We start from the raw sequence: 18,178 nt of genomic DNA, 5'->3' as shown, positions 1-18,178 counted from the left end.
GACTTTGATGTCACACGGGCGTGTGCACGCTTTGTGACGTTAAAGGGGACAAAAAAAAAAAAAAAAGCTGAAATTGTAAACTTCTCTTCTAACATGTATTTCTCAAAAAGCACTAAATTCTGGCTGAGTTGCCATGTCAAAAAAGTCTTTATCCAGTGGTAAATTTGCAGCTGGTGCGCAGAGTCTTTGAACTGAGCTCGGCTGAGATACATGGTTACAAGCAGGTTTAGCTTGTATAAACCCAATGCATATATGGGGACCTACGAAGGACAACAAAGTTACTGGACAGTGACTAAAGATACAAAGAGGGCAAGAGGGCTGTGGTGCCGGAAGTGACGTACTGTCGTCTTGGCCCTAACCGGAAAACCTCACTTCTTCTCCATGCCTAACTCTAAACCTCTAAAAGAGTTGTTTGTTGTTGTTGAGAAGCCGTCTGTTCATCTCCTTTTCTGCAATTTCTCTCAAAATCCTCTAATGTAGTGAAAACTTATGTACTTCTTTCTTGGAGGGTAGTTGCCGGCGCCGGCTTTTTCGTTACGTCACTTCCAGTACTGGGAAAATCTGTGATCATTGAAACGTAGTGGAGGAGGTAGATTATGACTTTTGTAGGTATGTGTACTCCAATTAAGAGCATTTAACTTTGGTCTTCTGAAGCTATTCCTCAGTCACTTAATCCTGGTGCCAACACCAACATGGTGATTCCAGTCAGTATGTTAACATGACATTATTACTAAAACCAGACTTAAAATGCATGTTAACGTGTTCATCTAAATGTCATTGTACAAAAATCCCATTTCTCAAAGTCCTGATAGGCTTAAATAACTGAACGACATCGTGAAATCCACCCAGTGCATCCAGGACAGTAGAAAGACACAGAATGGTGCTGGACATACACATACAAAATTTTGTTTTGGCCTGTGACGTAACAGGTGAACCAGAAAACACCTCAATTCTGACAAGCTGTAGTGGAGGCATACCCACATTCAATAAATTGTTTCCTCTCTGGTGCTCGTATACTGGCACGAGGGCAGAGGTCCGATTCCAACTTAATTGTGCATGGAAACGAGTGTTCCTCCTCTCAGTCCTACTACGGCCTACAGGTCCGCTGGTGGAATATTAAGCATGCAACTGCAGTATCTGCACCGCACAGAGACGAGGGACACTGCCATTCGAAAGTGTGAAAGCAGCTCTGTGTGTGTGTGTCACGCTGCGAAGCGTTCTGACGCTGAAGGCAAAGTTCCGCATTTGCCAGTTGATTAATGATCCAGCATTCAACTACAATTATAACTTCAAGCGGTCCACTGAAGAATATTATATGCAGAAGCTAAGTGAACCCTAATGCATGTGTCTTTGACAACTTTCACATCCATTTTTAATTCATGGAGGGGTGCATTATTGGAGAGAATCTCAGAGTAGAGTCGATAACTTTAGGCCTTTTTCTTCTTTTTCCAAAACCGTTAATCTCATATTTACCTCAAGCATTGAGTCATTAATAATTATAAGAAACCTGTTAGTTATTATGGTATTAAGAGTTTGCATGTGTGTATATGCAATGCATACACATTATTATGATTTATATTCAGCTCTTGTATTATTGCCGTTGAAAAAAAAAAAAAAAACATTATTGCAATCACTACTGTTGTTCTTTTATCGCCCAGCCGTACAATTCTCCTTGCTGAGCTGGTTTGATGATCTGATCACGAAGCCCTTCAGGGATTTCCTCCTTGTGGAGGAGGTCTGAGCTCATCTTAGGGAGGAAGAACAGACCGAGCGATTTCATATCTACCATGAGAATGCTAGGATTCCCCCGGAAGGAGCCGAAAACAGGCCTGTGGGCCTCTCCGCTTGGTTTCCTGCGACTGCGAACTGCAGCCAGATGAATGGATGGATGTGGAATGGGTGAGTCTGTTATTACCTGCTGGTCGATCCCCACAGCATCCAGACCATGGTACATGATGTTAACCCATCCATCTTTGGAGGCCAGCACAAACAAGGACATCAGAGCCTGGACAGGACACACACACACACACACACACACACGCACAGCACAACTTTATTTAACTGGAGGGATCTCCTGGTTGTTCATAGTGTGATCACTTACAATAATCTTATTGTAAAATAGAACTGAACATTTAAAAAAATATATAGCCACTTTATTTATGATCAAAATTGAGCATTAATAATCATACATGTAGTTTGTTAACTCATTATTTCAGTGTTAATCCTTAGAACAAAAAGCATTTTGGCTGCTTTTTTCCATCAATATGTTAAAATGTACAGTATATACAGAGGGTATATGTGCAATGTAGAGTGTCTTATATCCTTTTTTTCAGCACAACCTAAACAAACATGAGCAAAAAGTACTCAAAATGTTTAAAATTTGGAAATACGTCACCGTTTCGAAGTTCACATGGCTCGTTTTTGTGAACAAAAAGAAAAGAAAAACAGTCTAATTTTGTGACTACAGTGGGCAAGATTGATTATGGCAATATGATTTATCAGTAATCCCATCATAATCTCTTAGCACAATGTAATCCAAGTGATCTGAATGAGAACGACACGTCTACTACCCTACAACTGTCATGGGAAGCTGTTGACCAATCAGATTACAAGGCAATCCAGAAGGTGACGAAGGGGACTTCTGCACCTACTCTGCATAACGTTCCTTTCAGAAACTACCTATGTATCAAAGAAACCTAAAAGCCTAAATAGCACACAGTACAGTTTTGATATATTTTGATATTTGGGAGTTTGTACTGTATCTAATTGTTATTTATAAAGTACTGAATTGAATCAAAAGGAGATTCTGGCAACTAAATCAATAAAACATGTGTCAATATCGGCTGAAAGACTCAGAACTGAGAGCAGTGATTCCAAAATACGTAGTAAAATTTAGTTTTTTTATGTCCCTCATAGCGCAGACGTGACAATGATATCCTGTGCCAGTCTTTATCAGTGTTTATGAATATGTTCAGCTGTTGTTTGTGTGTGTGTGTGTGTGTGTGTGTGTATATATCCAGAATTGGTACGTGCAAAACAATCCTGACAGGATGCCGGTGGTGCATTTTCTTATTTTCTTGTACCTGTCCGAGGTTGTCAAAGTTGTATTTGTGGTGAATCCATCGATAGTTAGCAGCCAGACAGTCGGATTTGTTAGTGATGTTCTTCACGTCGAAGCCCACGCAGTAGAAGAACTTTCCTTTGAAGAGCTGGGAGGGAGAAGCGAGAGGAAACTGAGATGCAGACGCACGTGCAGACAGATTTTGACGAGGCAGTGACAACGTGTGTATATGTTTGTGTGTGGAGACACTTCATGCGGCTGTTTGAAGTCGTTTCATAATTAGTGTCGGTAACTATAGCGTGTGGGTGAGGATTCCATAAGCACTTGACAACCAACAGTTAGTTTTTCCCCCTCCTGAGAAAACATGCTTTTAATTCCCAGTCAATGTTGACCACAACAAAGACTGGGCTGAGTTAAATAATACAGCAGAAGCAGAGGGGATAACAACGTGAGGGAGAACAGAGAAGCTAATAGAGTAGATGCAATAGAATAAGAGGCACTGATCTGATTAATTAAAAAAATGAGAAAGGCTCCACAAGTAGAGCAACAACTAACGATTATTTTCATAATCAATTAATCTGTCGATTACTTTCTCGATTAATCGTTTGGTTCATAAAATATCAGAAAACCTTAAAAAATGATGATCGGTATTTGTGAAACCTGGAATGATGATGTTCTCAAATGTCTTGTTTTGTCCACAAACCAAAATGATGAACTTTTAATGATTTCTTTGTTATCCAGAGCAAAGAAATTAAGAAAATATTCACATTTAAGAAGCTTAAACAATGGTAAATCTTGTTTTAATCATGAAAAAAGCTTCTAACCCATTTATCGATTATCAAAATAGTTGTCGATTTGTTGATTAATTTAGTAATTCATCGTTTCAGCTCTATCCACAACAATATAAAATAGTGAGGGCAGATATTGTTAATGCATTTAAGATAAATAATGTGGTTTTAGGGCCACTCTTAACAATGTAAGGACACTGACTTAATATCACTTGAAATTTTTGAGGCTTTTGAGCGTGAACCATGTCCTGTGACATGGTTTTTTTTGTTGTATCTGTCAGTCACGCTGGTGTCCACTCATATGTGCCTTGCTTTATCATCTATTTTCCTCCAAAATTAACTCCTCCAGAAGATTTTAACTAATGTTATAATTTAAGTGAGGCGGCAAGTCACCTCTGTGACAGTACACGCACTGTTTCCTGCCTTACCGTGTACTGACCTGTTGTGAAGAAAGAATGAATTTGTTGATAATTATGATTACTCTTTGGCTTTAGCCTGTTCTTTGTTTTTACTGCCACAACCTGCTCCGCTATCGTCTGTCGCAGCTTTTGCTTTTCGCGCTGCATCCTGTTTGATTCACTCTAATTAGCCTTCATAGCCGGGCTGTGAGAATGTGATTCGAGCTGAGGTTCAAACAGGGCCACAGTCTCAATTTCATATTCACTCATCCTGTTGAATCATGTCTAACATGTCCATTTTTCATGGTTGTACTTTTTGTTCCAGATTGAACTTAACAGTGTAATTAGAGCCCGGAAAGAATATTTTGACCTACTTTAATTCTAATGTGAACACAATTTAATGTGTCCACAGTGAGCATGAGGGTCATTGTTGTTAGGTCGTATTATACCTGCAACAGTTTGCCCGCAACGGGCCTAATTAAAGTTCACTTTGAGAAATAATAAATGGTTAGAGATCACGTGATTAATCAGACAACAAATTGATGTGCATGTGATGTTTTACCTGGACACCAAGGATGCCAAAGATGATGAAGAAGGCGCAGCAGATGAGGACGATGTTGCCGATTGGCTTGAGGGACGTGATGAGCGTCTCAACTACCAGCTTTAACCCTGGAGCCCGGCTGATCACCCTGGAGGTCAGAGGGAGAGACGCATACAGAATGATAAAGAGAATGATAAAGAGAGGCAGGGGGATGAAATAGCTTTTCAGATTTCAAATTCAAACACAAAGGAAACTTCTTGCAATAATCAGGTGGTGTGAGGAATATGTTACTCTTGAAAGAGTTGCACATCAAATGTGTCACTTAATTTGATGAGTAGATATGACAAAACAACTGTATAGACATAATGCCAGTGTTGTAAAGTACAAATAGTTCTTTGCTGCGCTTATGTAGAATTTTCACATATCTGTACTTTACTTTGTTATTTATATTTATGACAACTTTTACCTTTACTCCACTACATTTCCGATACATTTTCAAAAGTTGAGTTGGTGACGTAATGCCTGCACCAGCTGTTAGCCGCTCAGCTAGGGTTAGGGTTAGGGTTAGAAGTGGACTTAAAACACATCAGCGCCTCGTTGTTTACTGTGTCTGACACCGAGGATCTGGTCTCCAAACGGCCAGCCAATACTTCTACGTCTAATACTTAAGTACATTTTATATCAGAATGTATCAAATGTCCAAATGTCAGGTACTTTAACTTTAACTTCTTCCAAAGTCATTTTCTGGTCAGATACTTGTACTTTTGCTCAAGTATCTCTTTCAAGTACTTTATACAAGGCTGCATAATACATTCCTCAGCCTCGAAACATCACCCATTTGTTAGTGCAGCATCCTTCGTGAGGACACTCCACTCTTAAACCTAAACCCAGTTTTAACATTAACCTAAAATCCAAGTGTTAATCCACAAACAAGTAAATTACAACTAAATGCCTACCCCTAAGCTTTAATCAAAGCTTAACCTAGACCTGATTCTAACCCTAACCCTTAAACCCAAGGCTCAACCCAAGGAGCTCTTTTAAAGTATAAAAGAACGTGAAGACCAGCTCACTTTCACAAAGTGTCCTAACAAAGATGTGAACAAGTACAAACACACACACACATACACACTTTCCGAGGATGAAAAGGCTGCGTCTACAAGAGAAGTGAAGCCCGAGCAGCGTCCACCAGATAAAGCTTTGGTAATGACTTCCCACAAAGACTGAATTCAGTCAGACCTCTAATGACCTTAGCTGGATGTCATTTCACTTCACTTCTGCTCCATAGTTCAACAGCTACTTCCACCCAAGCCATTTTCTGCTCTGTCAGGTGCTGTTTGGCTCAAAATGATTAAAGGCAGTGGTTTCCAAACTGGGGGTTGGAAAGTCCCCAGAGGACCGGGGGTCACGGGAAATGTCATGTGATGATCAACGGGAAAAGGAAGCAGGTAAACCCCATTTTTGTCACAAAATCGCAGGTACACTCACTCGAAAAAGGTACAATTTTAACTTTGTGACTTCATTTTAGATTTTATAATTGAGATGACTATTTGTTATTTATATCGGTGATTTAAACATTTTAAGCCTGGCCCCACACTAGAGGATTTTCAAATCTGACTTGATTTTAAAAATGTGGGAGACCACAGACACAAGAAACTTTGTAACCGATTTTCAATGTTTTAATCCTGAGAAAGCACAGATTAGACGATCCAGTCCAGACTCAGGACCGCGCACTTGGGATTTGGGATCTTGCTGAAACTTGTGCGATTTAATGCAACTTCAGAATATAAATAGACATGGAGGTGTCATCAGCCTTTGTGTGTGAGAAGACGGAATCAACTTGACTTCTAAACCAAAGTCAACTCACTCTCATTGGTCAACTCGGGGTTCTGCTCAAGTCCCAATCGCTGTTCAGTCGTAAAAGTTTTACTTAGAATTGGAAATCGGGAAGACTCTGATGCTTCACATGACACTTAATCTCAACTAACCTTAATATCTGGTATGTTAACCCCTCACACTACAGGACATTTTGGGCAGATAATCTGTTCAAATCAGCCTGAAATTGGAGCCTATAATTGGCCAATTATCTTCCAGTGTTGGGAAGGCTTTAGTGGTGTGAAGTCACCACTAAAAAACTGAAAACTTCCTCTGACTCTTTAAAAGTCTTGTCAGGCAACGATTGCCAGAACTTATATTATAATATATTATAAACAAGGCTTAAAACTACATCTCGTGCAAAAAAAAAAAAAAAGATCCCATTTTAACTTTAAACTGAAATGAAGAGTCTGTCCTAACCTGAGAGGACGCAATGTTCTGAGCAGCCTGAGAACGCGCAGCACCCCCAGGATCTTAGCTCCACCCGCCATGGACACCACGATGTCTATCAAAGAGACGAAGACCAGGAAACCGTCTAGAATGTTCCAGCTGCTCCTCAGATAGGCCTTCTCACCCAGGTAGAGACCCATGGACACCACCTGCAGAGATGAAGGGAACGAGAGAGAGACACATATGCTGAATCCATGTGACAGGAGCCATAGACACACACACACATGGAAGCTTACAGCACATGCTGACTTTGATATTCAGATTCCTCCTTCTCAAACAGGTATTACAGGCGGAGAGGAGAGGGAGAGAGAGGAGAGGTGTGAAACCTAGATGAAAGTCAAGAGTAGGAGAGGACTGTGATGGAGGCGAAATGTGTTCAATTCAAGTCGATGAATTTGGAAAAGAGATGAAAGAGGGGGCAGGGGGGGGGGAGAAGAAAGACAAGCAACAGCTCCCTAATCCCTATATTAGAAAGTCAACGTTCAAAAGGAGGAGACAAGGCGAGGGATAAAAGGAAGTGAAGAGAGGTGAGGAGGAGAGAAGCGATTAAAAATAAAGCAATTCAGACAGCCTGGTGGAAATCTCTCTCCGCTTATGCAGCCACATTCCAATTATGAGTCATGGTTTTCAGAATGATGAGTCCACAGCAAGTCAGCTCGGATTTGTGCATGATGTGAAGTTGAATAGTTGATTTTTGCTGACTGTCGCGTAACTGAGGATTTAAGTCAGAGTCATGTTTGGGGCCTTCCAAGAAAATCCCCCAAAATCTGGCACTTGTACACTTTGGACTCACAAACAAGCCACAGAGTCCAAAAATACACAGGAGTTGGTGTTGAGCCTCTTTGCTTTAGAGTCTGTCACCGACCCGCTACAGCTGGGTGTGAGTCCGTGTTGTAACTGAAGCATAAAGGAAATGGGTATAGTCTATGACAGGGGGGTGAGAGGATGAGGGAAATGAACTATGAGACAGCTATTAGTGAAGTCAGCAGTGGAGAAGAGAAGCAGGGAGGGAAATCCAAAGTTTTGAAAGGATGAAAAGTTGTGGGAAAAGTTTCATGTAAGTTTGTTTGCATCCAACTCCATTTGACACCAGACAGATCCAGTTCGAAAGGCTTGGCTGTCACGGCAAAAACCCAGATTCTATAGAGCCACTAACACAGCAAATTAGATTTTTAGTATTTGTTTACGACGCTATTATTGATGTCGTTACTTAGACCCAAAAAACACATCATCAGAAGAACATGAGGTACTCCTGTTTTGGTGGAACAAAAAAAGTTCTTATGTTCTTAAACTATGCAAACATGTTTCTGCATAGTTTATTTATGCACTTTCTTCAGGTTTGTTATTGTTGGTGTTTACTCAACCATTTTTTTATGAGCGATCTTAAAGCGATTCTGCTTTAAGATACATTTTAAAAGCCAAGGGGTTTAGATCTTGAAGGTCTTTATCAGGGTGTGAAATGATGAAGCAAAACACTTAGTAAACCTAGCAGGAGGTATCACCTGATTATTTTAATGGATGAAAATATAGATAGAATTGTCAAGTTTCTCTATTTCCTGTATTAATGTGGGAACTGTGTCACCTCCCACCTGACTCCCATTGAGACTGATGGCACCACCTGTATTCACTCAATCACGATCACGAGTGCCTGAAGGTTTTTCCTCATGTGTTCACCCTGATCTTCAGGAGTACCGGTGTACGACTTGATTGTGAATGAATAAATAATACATGAAGACAGTCCTCGAGCATGTCACTATATTCTGAAGTTTTTATAAGCCGAGCTTCAGTCATAGATTCAAACGGTGACAACGCTTTACCACATGACAAACATATCAAATGATATCAAATACCATCACGGAAACCATTCCATTTCAAACCCTGGGTTAGATATAGTGCATAACATGCAGTACATCCTAAATTACAGCTTGGGCAATTTGCTAATTACCTTGTTTCAAGTTGCAATTTTAATTTGGAAATGATAATTGCTGAGCCCTGGAGCTCTGGGAGCAAATACCTCCACCAACATGGAAATCTGGATCATTATCCAGATCCGCACCAGATTTAGCCTGCTCGTAGATGTTATCCTTATAGATATGCCCGTTTTTTTCATAATCTCTTCTATCTATTATTTGTTGAAATAAATGTGTCACAATCACAATGTTGACAGTTTCTGATCACTTAATTGGATCTGCTCCAAAAGGTAATGCATTTATGGGGCTGTACTTCACCGTGTAACCAAGTTTTAATAGTCTTTGCTTAATCCTGCTAACAATCACACAGACTGACAAACTAACAAACAGAAATCCCTGAAAACATAACCTCCATGGTGGAGGAGGATGGCTGCTATGGCGATATAAAGCCTTTACACTTCTGTAAAGCATGCACACTTCTGCTTATGTTTACATTTTTACATTTTGTTTCCCACCTATCACCTTGCAGGACTTGAGATCATCTGTTTGTGTTGAAGAAACTTCATCTAGACGGAGACATGGAAGGATGTTTCGTAGTTTTGTGAGTAGATGAGCGTAAGAATGCTGCACAGACGATGATAACACAATGCCACTGAAACTATGTCTTCCTAAATCTGCCTCCATAAATGTTGCATCCTGCTTCCCGACCACAGTCAGCTTTGATGTACAGCAGTTAAAAAAGTTTTGATCCATACACTCGGCACTCTTTGTTTTACAACACAAAAGTCTTTCACGAAACACTAGTGTTTGATGGCCTCGTATACACAACAACACTTCAGCCATCTGCTGAAAAGATTCCCCAGCAAGTAGAGCTGATGAATGTTGACATTACATTCTTTCTTTTTAATTTTAATGAGCGTTTTTTTGGTCTCCATGAACCACGCTGCGTACAGCTTTCAAAGAGGCAGGGGAATGCAGTGTTATTGTTTTAAATTGGATTATTATTCCTTTACCAGACTGGAAGCTAAAGTCGGTGGCACAAATCTACACGGTTTGTGAAGGTACGTGTGACCCAATTTCATTATCCAACCATTTCCACATTGGTTGGCATGGACTCATCTGTACAGTGTGAATCCATGCAAAACCATACACAAAGACTGAAAAAGCTCCCTGTAGCACAACACTTTCCAGTCCAGTTGGTGTTGTTTTGCTCGAAAGAGACCGCCAAATAAGAGAGCAACCATGGAAACTTGCTTGAGGTCATACGAGGAAGTCCACCGGCGCTCCCACACATGTACAAGTTAGCTCTTAAAGAACACAAGAACAAACTAATTAGGCCGATTCTCTTGTGAGAAAATCCCAACACTGTAAAAATGCTAACCACCTCTCCCTGCAATCAGGGTAGAGGACCCAGCCCTCAGACAGAAATTCTCTCTCTCTCTCTCTCTCTGGAAGCCAGACTATCTGCAGCTGCACCTCCTAGGAACACTTGCTCACAAGATAATCTGCTGGAAAGCGTTGACAACTTATTCCACCTCGGAACAAACACCACATCTGTCTCCGCAGCAACTCAAAGAGAATGATGACGCAGCTGCAGCAGCAGCAGCGGTGAATAAAAGGAATCTGCAGCATCTTGTGTCCAAAAAAAGACTGGACAATGAATATAAATAACGAAAGAGCATTACAACAGAAAGAAAAAAAACAACCCAAAGTTGCTAATAGCAGCTAATGAACTAAAACTAACTAACCAAAAACGTTCACTTCTCCAGACTATACACAATAGGGCTTCTGTCGTGTTTTGACAGGCTGGATCTGCTTGGTTATTAATAGCAGCATGCTACACTGAAGCCCCTATGGGACTATTGTAATGCAATGGGACGTCCATTAAGCAGATCAAATATCACCATGATAGAACATGATGCATGGGAAATCCATAGCGGGTCGATGCCAGCACCATTATCAAAGCTGGCTCCTCTGCTCTCAAACTATACCTGCTGTCGTTCCGCTGACGAGGCAAGCTGTGTCACATTCAATCCAAATTTAAGTCACCTTCAAACTCCATCTGTAATATCACTGAGCAGGAAATATGGCAATGATTGCACATTTCGCCCCAGTGATGATATTGTGATTTGATTTTTAAGAGTTTCGTGAGCTGCACATTATAGATTACACGATGATTGTCAGTCATCTGTCTCTCTCTCTCTCTCATACACTTTCTAGATCTTTAATGTATATGATGTTTTTTTTACAGTTCGTTATTGTCACCGTTTTCTCTCACTTTAAATCTCCGTCCGTTGCTGCTAAACATAACTAAAACTAAACCAAAAATAAAACAGACGTATATGTATGTGCATCTACATGAACATAGTGTGATGCATCTCTGAAAATAAAATCACAAACATCCTCCTGGAAGGTTCTGAATTCAGAGTGCAATAACCTTTTTTAATGCTAAAGGTCACTGCTGTACATTTTCTACACGTATCACCTTTAAAAAAAAAAAAGGATCTGATTAAATATCAAAATGAGAGGAAATTGTTTGATATTCAACCAACATGTACATTAAATAGAACAAAATATTAATCTAAGATATGGAATGACTGAGCAGCACATCAGGGTCCAATTCTGTGCCACTTTCAGCACATGCCGTCTCCAAAATTGGCCAAAATAGTTAACATTTTGGCTGCTTGTTCAAAGGTAAAAGTAGGTGAAAAATGGGAAAAAAATAACAAAAAGTAGAGTAGGTTTTAGATCAGCTAATGCAACCTGTGAAGCTTCAGGAAATGCTATTATAATGAATGCCATATACTGAGATCTTAAAAAAGGTTACTTACCATTGAAAGTTGGAGCTACGTATAAGCCAAATCTTAGCATCCATTAAGACTTTCTTCCACCTCCTATTATGAAACTCCTCACTAAGTGTTATAAAGCCACCCCCCCCCAAAAAAAAGCACAAACACTTTGATGGAAGCATCATTTCCCATGCAGACAACCCTGCTCCACATTTTTCACACTGTTCGAGTTTTGCCTCAGCCTCGAGCTGGATGTTGTTTGGTGACAACATCAGTGCTGAGTAGAGCTGTAGAAAGAAAGGACCAGGGCGAGAAAGTGAGAAAAGGAAACTTGACAGAAAAAAGAAGAAAAGAAGCACTGTTTTTAACTTTATACCGGACACGTTGACAGCGTATCCACAGAACGGCTGCTCACATTTTTGAACAGAACTGGGACTGTTAGGATGACTGTCGTATCGGTTTCAGAAGGTGACAGACACAATGTCGAAAAGAGCAAGACAACTCTGGACAATCCTTTACAAGGTTGTCTGTGTGTGTGTGTGTTTGTAGAGGGGAGAGAGACAAACAAAGCAGCCTCAACACCCCGCTCCCTGTTTCTAATGCAAGTCTCGTGTCCAAGGTCAAATTCACAGAGTGCAGCTAACACTGTTTACAATGATTACTGCTTATGTGTGTGTGTGTGTCTATATTTGCGACCAAAATTGACACTGAAGACCATGTTACTCGCTCAAAGGTCACATTCCCAATTGGTAAGAAGCCATTTCTTTTGGTTAACGGTGGCGTAACCTGGAGTAAAAAACAAGCATTTGTTGAGTCTAAAATATGAACATATGAACTACAACAAGACATTCATTATGTGCCAACAGAAACATCTGCTACCTGTGATGTAGCCGCAATCCTGCACTGTATGATGTGGCTTCCAGGGTCTCCACACCTTGGTTGACATCAAATTCAAGGACCTTTCTGGGACTTACCAGAACCTATTCCCTCAGATTCAAGCACCAACATGTGCTGACACAGCTGTGCACAATGTGTTTTAATGCCATAATGACAAGCTTAAGCCAAAAAGACAATTTTTAAAGGCACCAAGAAAGGAAGGGTTTGGGTTGTGTGTGTGTTGATCCTGTGAATGTGAACGGTACTGAAACTGTAACTGAAACGCAGTGGATGGGAGTCAGCGCCACAGTATGACTGACATACCGTGTTACAGATAAGAACACAAGTGGCAGGAGAGCAATGGAGCCACAGTGGAGTGAGCAAACGAAGCACTACTGCGCAGGAAGATAACAAGAGGACGGAACAGACAGAGGGACAACAGAGCAGTAAGAACGATAAGAGACAGATACAGGACTCAAGTCTGAAATTAATCTCATAAGCAGCACTGAGAAGATTATTAATTCATTCATTCATTCATCATCTAGCACTCTATCCTCCACATGAGGGTCACGGTGCAGGCTGCGGGTCTGGGAAGATTAACCAAATGAAAATGCGAGTGATTGACAGACTGATGGAGGCAAATTGAAGGAAATACAGACACAGAAGAGAATAAATAACACGAGAAGCTAAGTTCACTCTGGGGCCGGATGCATAGATGTGTGTACAAGTGAACTGTGCACCACCACAGTGCTGAGATGATCTACATATACACATGTCTTCATTATCCTTGGTCATAAATAAATGATTACAGGCTTCTTTCTACCAATGTGCAGAATGCCCGGGGACACAAGGCCCTTAATAATGGATGATGCCCTGTCTTCTGGACAGCAGATTAGTGGATTAAAAACAGTATGAAGTGAATGTGTGTGTGTGTGTGCATGTGTGTGTTTATTGATGAGGCATCTGGGAGTAGCTAAAAGCCAGCAGAAGAGCGATAGCGTGCTAATTAACTTCATTATCTAGCTGACCATCACTAATGGGACACGTGCAACTGAGTTGCAGAGTTGTTGAGAGAGAGAAAAAAAAAATAACTAAGAGGGAAAGGTGGAGGTATGAACAACTGCAGCAGTATGAAGGGAAGAGTTAGAGGACAGGAAATCAACAGACGAAAGAAGAGAACGAGTGGCGACAGAGGAGGTAAGGAGATGGATGTACAGTAATAGGAGGAAGACAAGATTTTTAAAAAGGAGACAAAGCTATTGCAATTTGGAGAAGAGAACAAAAGGAGGAAGAGGAAAAGAACAAAGGATATCTGATATAATACTCAGGATTGGTATCAGTCCGATAATAGTCAAAACCCCTGGATGAGAAAAAATATTGAATCTGATACAATGACCCTGTATCTATGCACAGACTGTAAAAATAAATATCAGCAACAGCATTTTAACTGAGTCATGTAGTGGGTTGTGTATTTCTTCTTCATGGGAAAAGGATATTTGTTATACAGTTGAAGAATTACAGTGCCCTCCAAAAGTGTCCGAACACATTTGGGTTTGACATCAAAAGACGAATATGAGACAAACAATGAAGATTTCAGCTTTTACTTCCAGGTATTTACATCTGGATCTGATCACAGGCTTGATGCAGGTATTGACATCAAAGGATTTGCGACTAAATATTAAGTCTTATTCATCTGTTCCAATACTTTTGCTCACTTAAAAATGTTGCGTTCCTTTACAAATAATGCTATTTTCTAAATTGTGTATCAGATCCAGATGTAAATACCCGGAAATAACAGCTGAAATGTTGATCTCTTGTCACATATTAATCTTTTGATGTCAAACCCAAATGTGTTCTGGTGACAGCAAAAATAAAGGAATTGGCCTCACTGTTCCAATACTTTTGGAGGGCACTTATCTGCTATCATGCCATAAAACTGCTATCATGTCATTTCTCAGTTGGGAGGGAAGTAAAGAAGTGTTTTACCTTGACAGTCATCTCTGTAACAAAAATGGCCGTAAAGATGTAGTTGGAAACGGTGAGAAACAGTCGTTCCTGTAACAAAGGCAGAGAGGGAAAAAAATAAAATATTCCTGTTAAGTTGTGAAGAAAGAAAGAACACAAACTGTCCAGGTCCTTTTGAAGAAACAAAAACAAAAAATAAAAGTCGCCTGTGCTTTTACAATTCAAATATATATCTAGGTGCCAAACACAGTATCAAGGTCACTTAAAATTTTAAAAGAAAATAAATAAAAGTGTGTCTCTTATGACACATCACTGGCTTGGAAATTGGCCACTGTTGTATTTTAATGCTGAATCAATGGAAGAAGCCAGAGAATTCAGAGGCAGGGTTATACAAGGTGGGACAAATAAGTAGACACCTATTCATTTAAATAACCACTAGTCATTTTTTACAACTGGCAAAATCAAGGTGACATTAAAACAGCATTGTGGCCAAATTTAATTTAAGTAAGAGCCAAAATGTTAGTTTGAGAATGTGACATTAGAGATAATCCTTAATTAGTCCCACAAAGGGGAAATTCACAGTGTCATCGCAGCAAAGACAGTAAAAGGTAAAAGTGATAAATAATAAACATGCAAATCCACAATATAGAAGTTATTGACTTATTAAGATCATATAAATGGAACACACAACACAGTTACTATTCATAGTTAGAACCTGTGACCTTGGCAACCGTTCAATGTTATTTCCTGTTTCAATTATTGTTCCAACTTTTCTGGATTTTTAAAACGTTGTAGTGTTTTCTGACCATTTTCCCCATGAAATAATGGTGTTTTGGGAAATGAATCTGTGTTACCTGAAGCTGTTGTTCGGTAACCATCTTTGTGATATGTTGCAATTTGGGACATATTTTGGATAACACATTTTGTTTATTTGGTAAAAATGTTGTTTATCGACCCTCGGGGCAAACATACACTCCAGCATTGGCCATACTCTACATTTCTGTGAAGCAGCACTGAGTCCCAAGCATTTATCTATTATCCAGTCTTGCTACAGTTGCTTAGTGTCTACAGAATGATAAGTGATGTGGAGAAAACACTTACCAGGCTTCCCTGCAGAATCCTGGGTCTCTCCAGAGCCACGGTGATGCAGTTGAGAAAGATGAAAGCCAGGACCACATAGTCAAAAAGCTTATGGGCAATGATGGACTGGCAGAGAATTCTGAACCTGAGAAGACAGAGGCAAAGTTAGATGTGCTATAAGTCGCGTTTACTACAGATTTTCACTTCTTCACTCCTCTACAGGAAATATGGGTAACTGTTAACATTCTCATATTCTCCAGTGCTATAAGTTGCCGTCTGTGGGAAACTTCAGTAAGAACCAGTTTTAAACAGCTCTATACTCTGACAGCTTTCACTGATTTAGAGTAATTGCTCAGTGACAACGTCTCTGACAGTCTGACAGTAAAAGTAGAAGAAGCCAACAACACTTTATCCAATCAGGAGCTTGAACTTCACAGGGAGCCGGTCTTCTCTGCTCATGAGGTTAGTTTTGTCAGAGCATAAATGCCCCCAAGTGTGCATACGATGATGTAGAGAGGAGGACGGGGAATGGTAACAGCGTATTAAATGGACACGTGAGGAACTTGCACTTGTACTCTAATGGTACCTAATGGTTTCTGCATCCCATGATCAGCAGTTGCTACACATTTACGTGTGTCATATTGCTCCATGTACATCTTTGTATTCTTTCAGAGCACGGGTGAAGGTATCGGCGGACTCTCCAGTGAATCCGCTCACAGGTGTTGAGGGATCATAAAGAGACACTTATTAAGTGTAAGTGGTTGCAACTTTAACACCCTTACAGCAGCGGTGCTGCTGTCAAGTCATCAGCTTAGGAGCCTTCAAAAGGCAGCTCCTGAATGAAACCGCTTACGTGTCTGAACTCATCTGCCAGCTATGAAGGGAAAAAAGTATCTGACGCTGCTGCTGCTGCTGCTGCACCTACTCCCCGGGTGAGGAAATCAATGTGCTAATCTTACTGTTTTCCCTCCAGACCTGGGAACTCGGTCGCTAAATCTATCGATTCAAATCTGGCAACCCTGTCCCCTGACATTGATCGTGACTGGCGGCTGTCCTGGCACAGGCACCTTTCCCGCCTGAGACACAACTTCAGTCTCAGTTGGCTTGTGTCTCACTTTGTCTGTTGCTCCTGCTTTAACACACACATTCTTCATGCACTCGCAGACACACACACACAGCACATTGATGCATAAACAAGACGAAGGATTCACATATGTTCACCCACAAATACCTGCACACACATGATATGGCCTAACGCTGGAACATTTAGAACACACTGAAGCACACGCACGCACACACACACACACACACACACACACACACACACACACACACACACACTCAGCCCCTGCTTGACAGATGGCACCTGCCAGGATGCCAAGACTCAGCCCCGAGGCCTGGCTTTCCTTAAGTGGCTATCAGCACACAGGGAATTGAGTGAGTGAGTGAGTGAATGGATGACTGAGTGATCTTTCTTTTATGTTTCCATCGGCTATGCATTGACGACTGGAGGAAAACACTGACATACACAGATGAACACACTCAGTTTGGAACTCCGAGTCAATAACATTGTCTAAAACCAAAAAATAAAAAGACTGAAGGGAAATAAACAGTGACATCACTGTAACAACGCATTCGTGAAGGCAGGAGACGGCAGTTGTCCCTGTGTGAGTATGCAGTCCTGTGTTCCTTCACATTATCGGGGACAGAGGTGCTTGTTTTCAGGGCCATTGGTCCTGCTTGTCTTGTCATCTCTCCACACTTGGTTTCCCTGCACTCCAGTGCCGAACAAAGAGAATTTGGCGGAAACACTTTGCCATAACGCAAGCTATTACAAATCCCCGACACGTCCAGCGAAATGCTTCTTTTATTTGTTTCCTCATTGAAATGTCAAGCTTTGTTAAACATGTTGGATTCAATTCAGTTCCCAGTGGCAAATGACAAGTGGTCCAGGCTTTCAAACAAAGGTCACTGCAGGCTTTATGTGGTGCTCCAGTTAATTATGTTTATTTAGCTCTGGGTTTATGGGATTTTGTGGAAATATCCAAGTCTGAATGGCTGTACAAATAAACCCATCTGTACAAGTGTTAATCAATCAATAATTGGCATCTGCTAATGTTTTGGGGATTTGTCTGCAGCATGAGACATGAACCTCGACACAAAACACAAACAGTAAGTAGGTGTTTAAGATCCAGGAGTCATTTTGGCCAGTTGACCAACCTAGAAAGAGAAACTTTGGTCAGAAGGCCACAAATTCTGACCCTCATCAAAGGTTTCTGCAACTTTAAATCGATGCATCTTCAGAAAACTGGATTAAATGTACCAAGTCAATGTACTGCTGATCTAAGAGTTTTAATCTATCAACACTTCTATAAGGTTAACTGCAAAAATGTATATTCCCTTTTTCCATGAGAGAAAATCTAGAAATGATGGAAACCTGATGTTTCC

General features: G+C 40.6%; 1 protein-coding gene across 1 annotated transcript in view; it reads right to left on the bottom strand.

The window, feature by feature from the left end:
• The window catches only part of LOC131466963 (voltage-dependent T-type calcium channel subunit alpha-1I-like), a 230,690-nt gene that overhangs the window by 40,989 nt on the left and 171,523 nt on the right, over window positions 1-18,178 (bottom strand). The window contains exons 20-25 of the mRNA XM_058640603.1: window positions 15,752-15,875; window positions 14,672-14,740; window positions 7,081-7,259; window positions 4,810-4,936; window positions 3,084-3,209; window positions 1,916-2,005 (exon numbers count right to left, since the gene is read on the bottom strand). Of these exons, the coding sequence (XP_058496586.1) occupies window positions 1,916-2,005; window positions 3,084-3,209; window positions 4,810-4,936; window positions 7,081-7,259; window positions 14,672-14,740; window positions 15,752-15,875 (715 nt within the window). The remainder of the gene's footprint in view (window positions 1-1,915; window positions 2,006-3,083; window positions 3,210-4,809; window positions 4,937-7,080; window positions 7,260-14,671; window positions 14,741-15,751; window positions 15,876-18,178) is intronic.

This window comes from Solea solea, chromosome 10 (genome assembly GCF_958295425.1).
Source record: "Solea solea chromosome 10, fSolSol10.1, whole genome shotgun sequence".
Classification (NCBI taxonomy): Eukaryota; Metazoa; Chordata; class Actinopteri; order Pleuronectiformes; family Soleidae; genus Solea; species Solea solea.
Note: the sequence above shows the minus strand (reverse complement) of the source record. Positions and strands in the feature narration are given on the sequence as shown.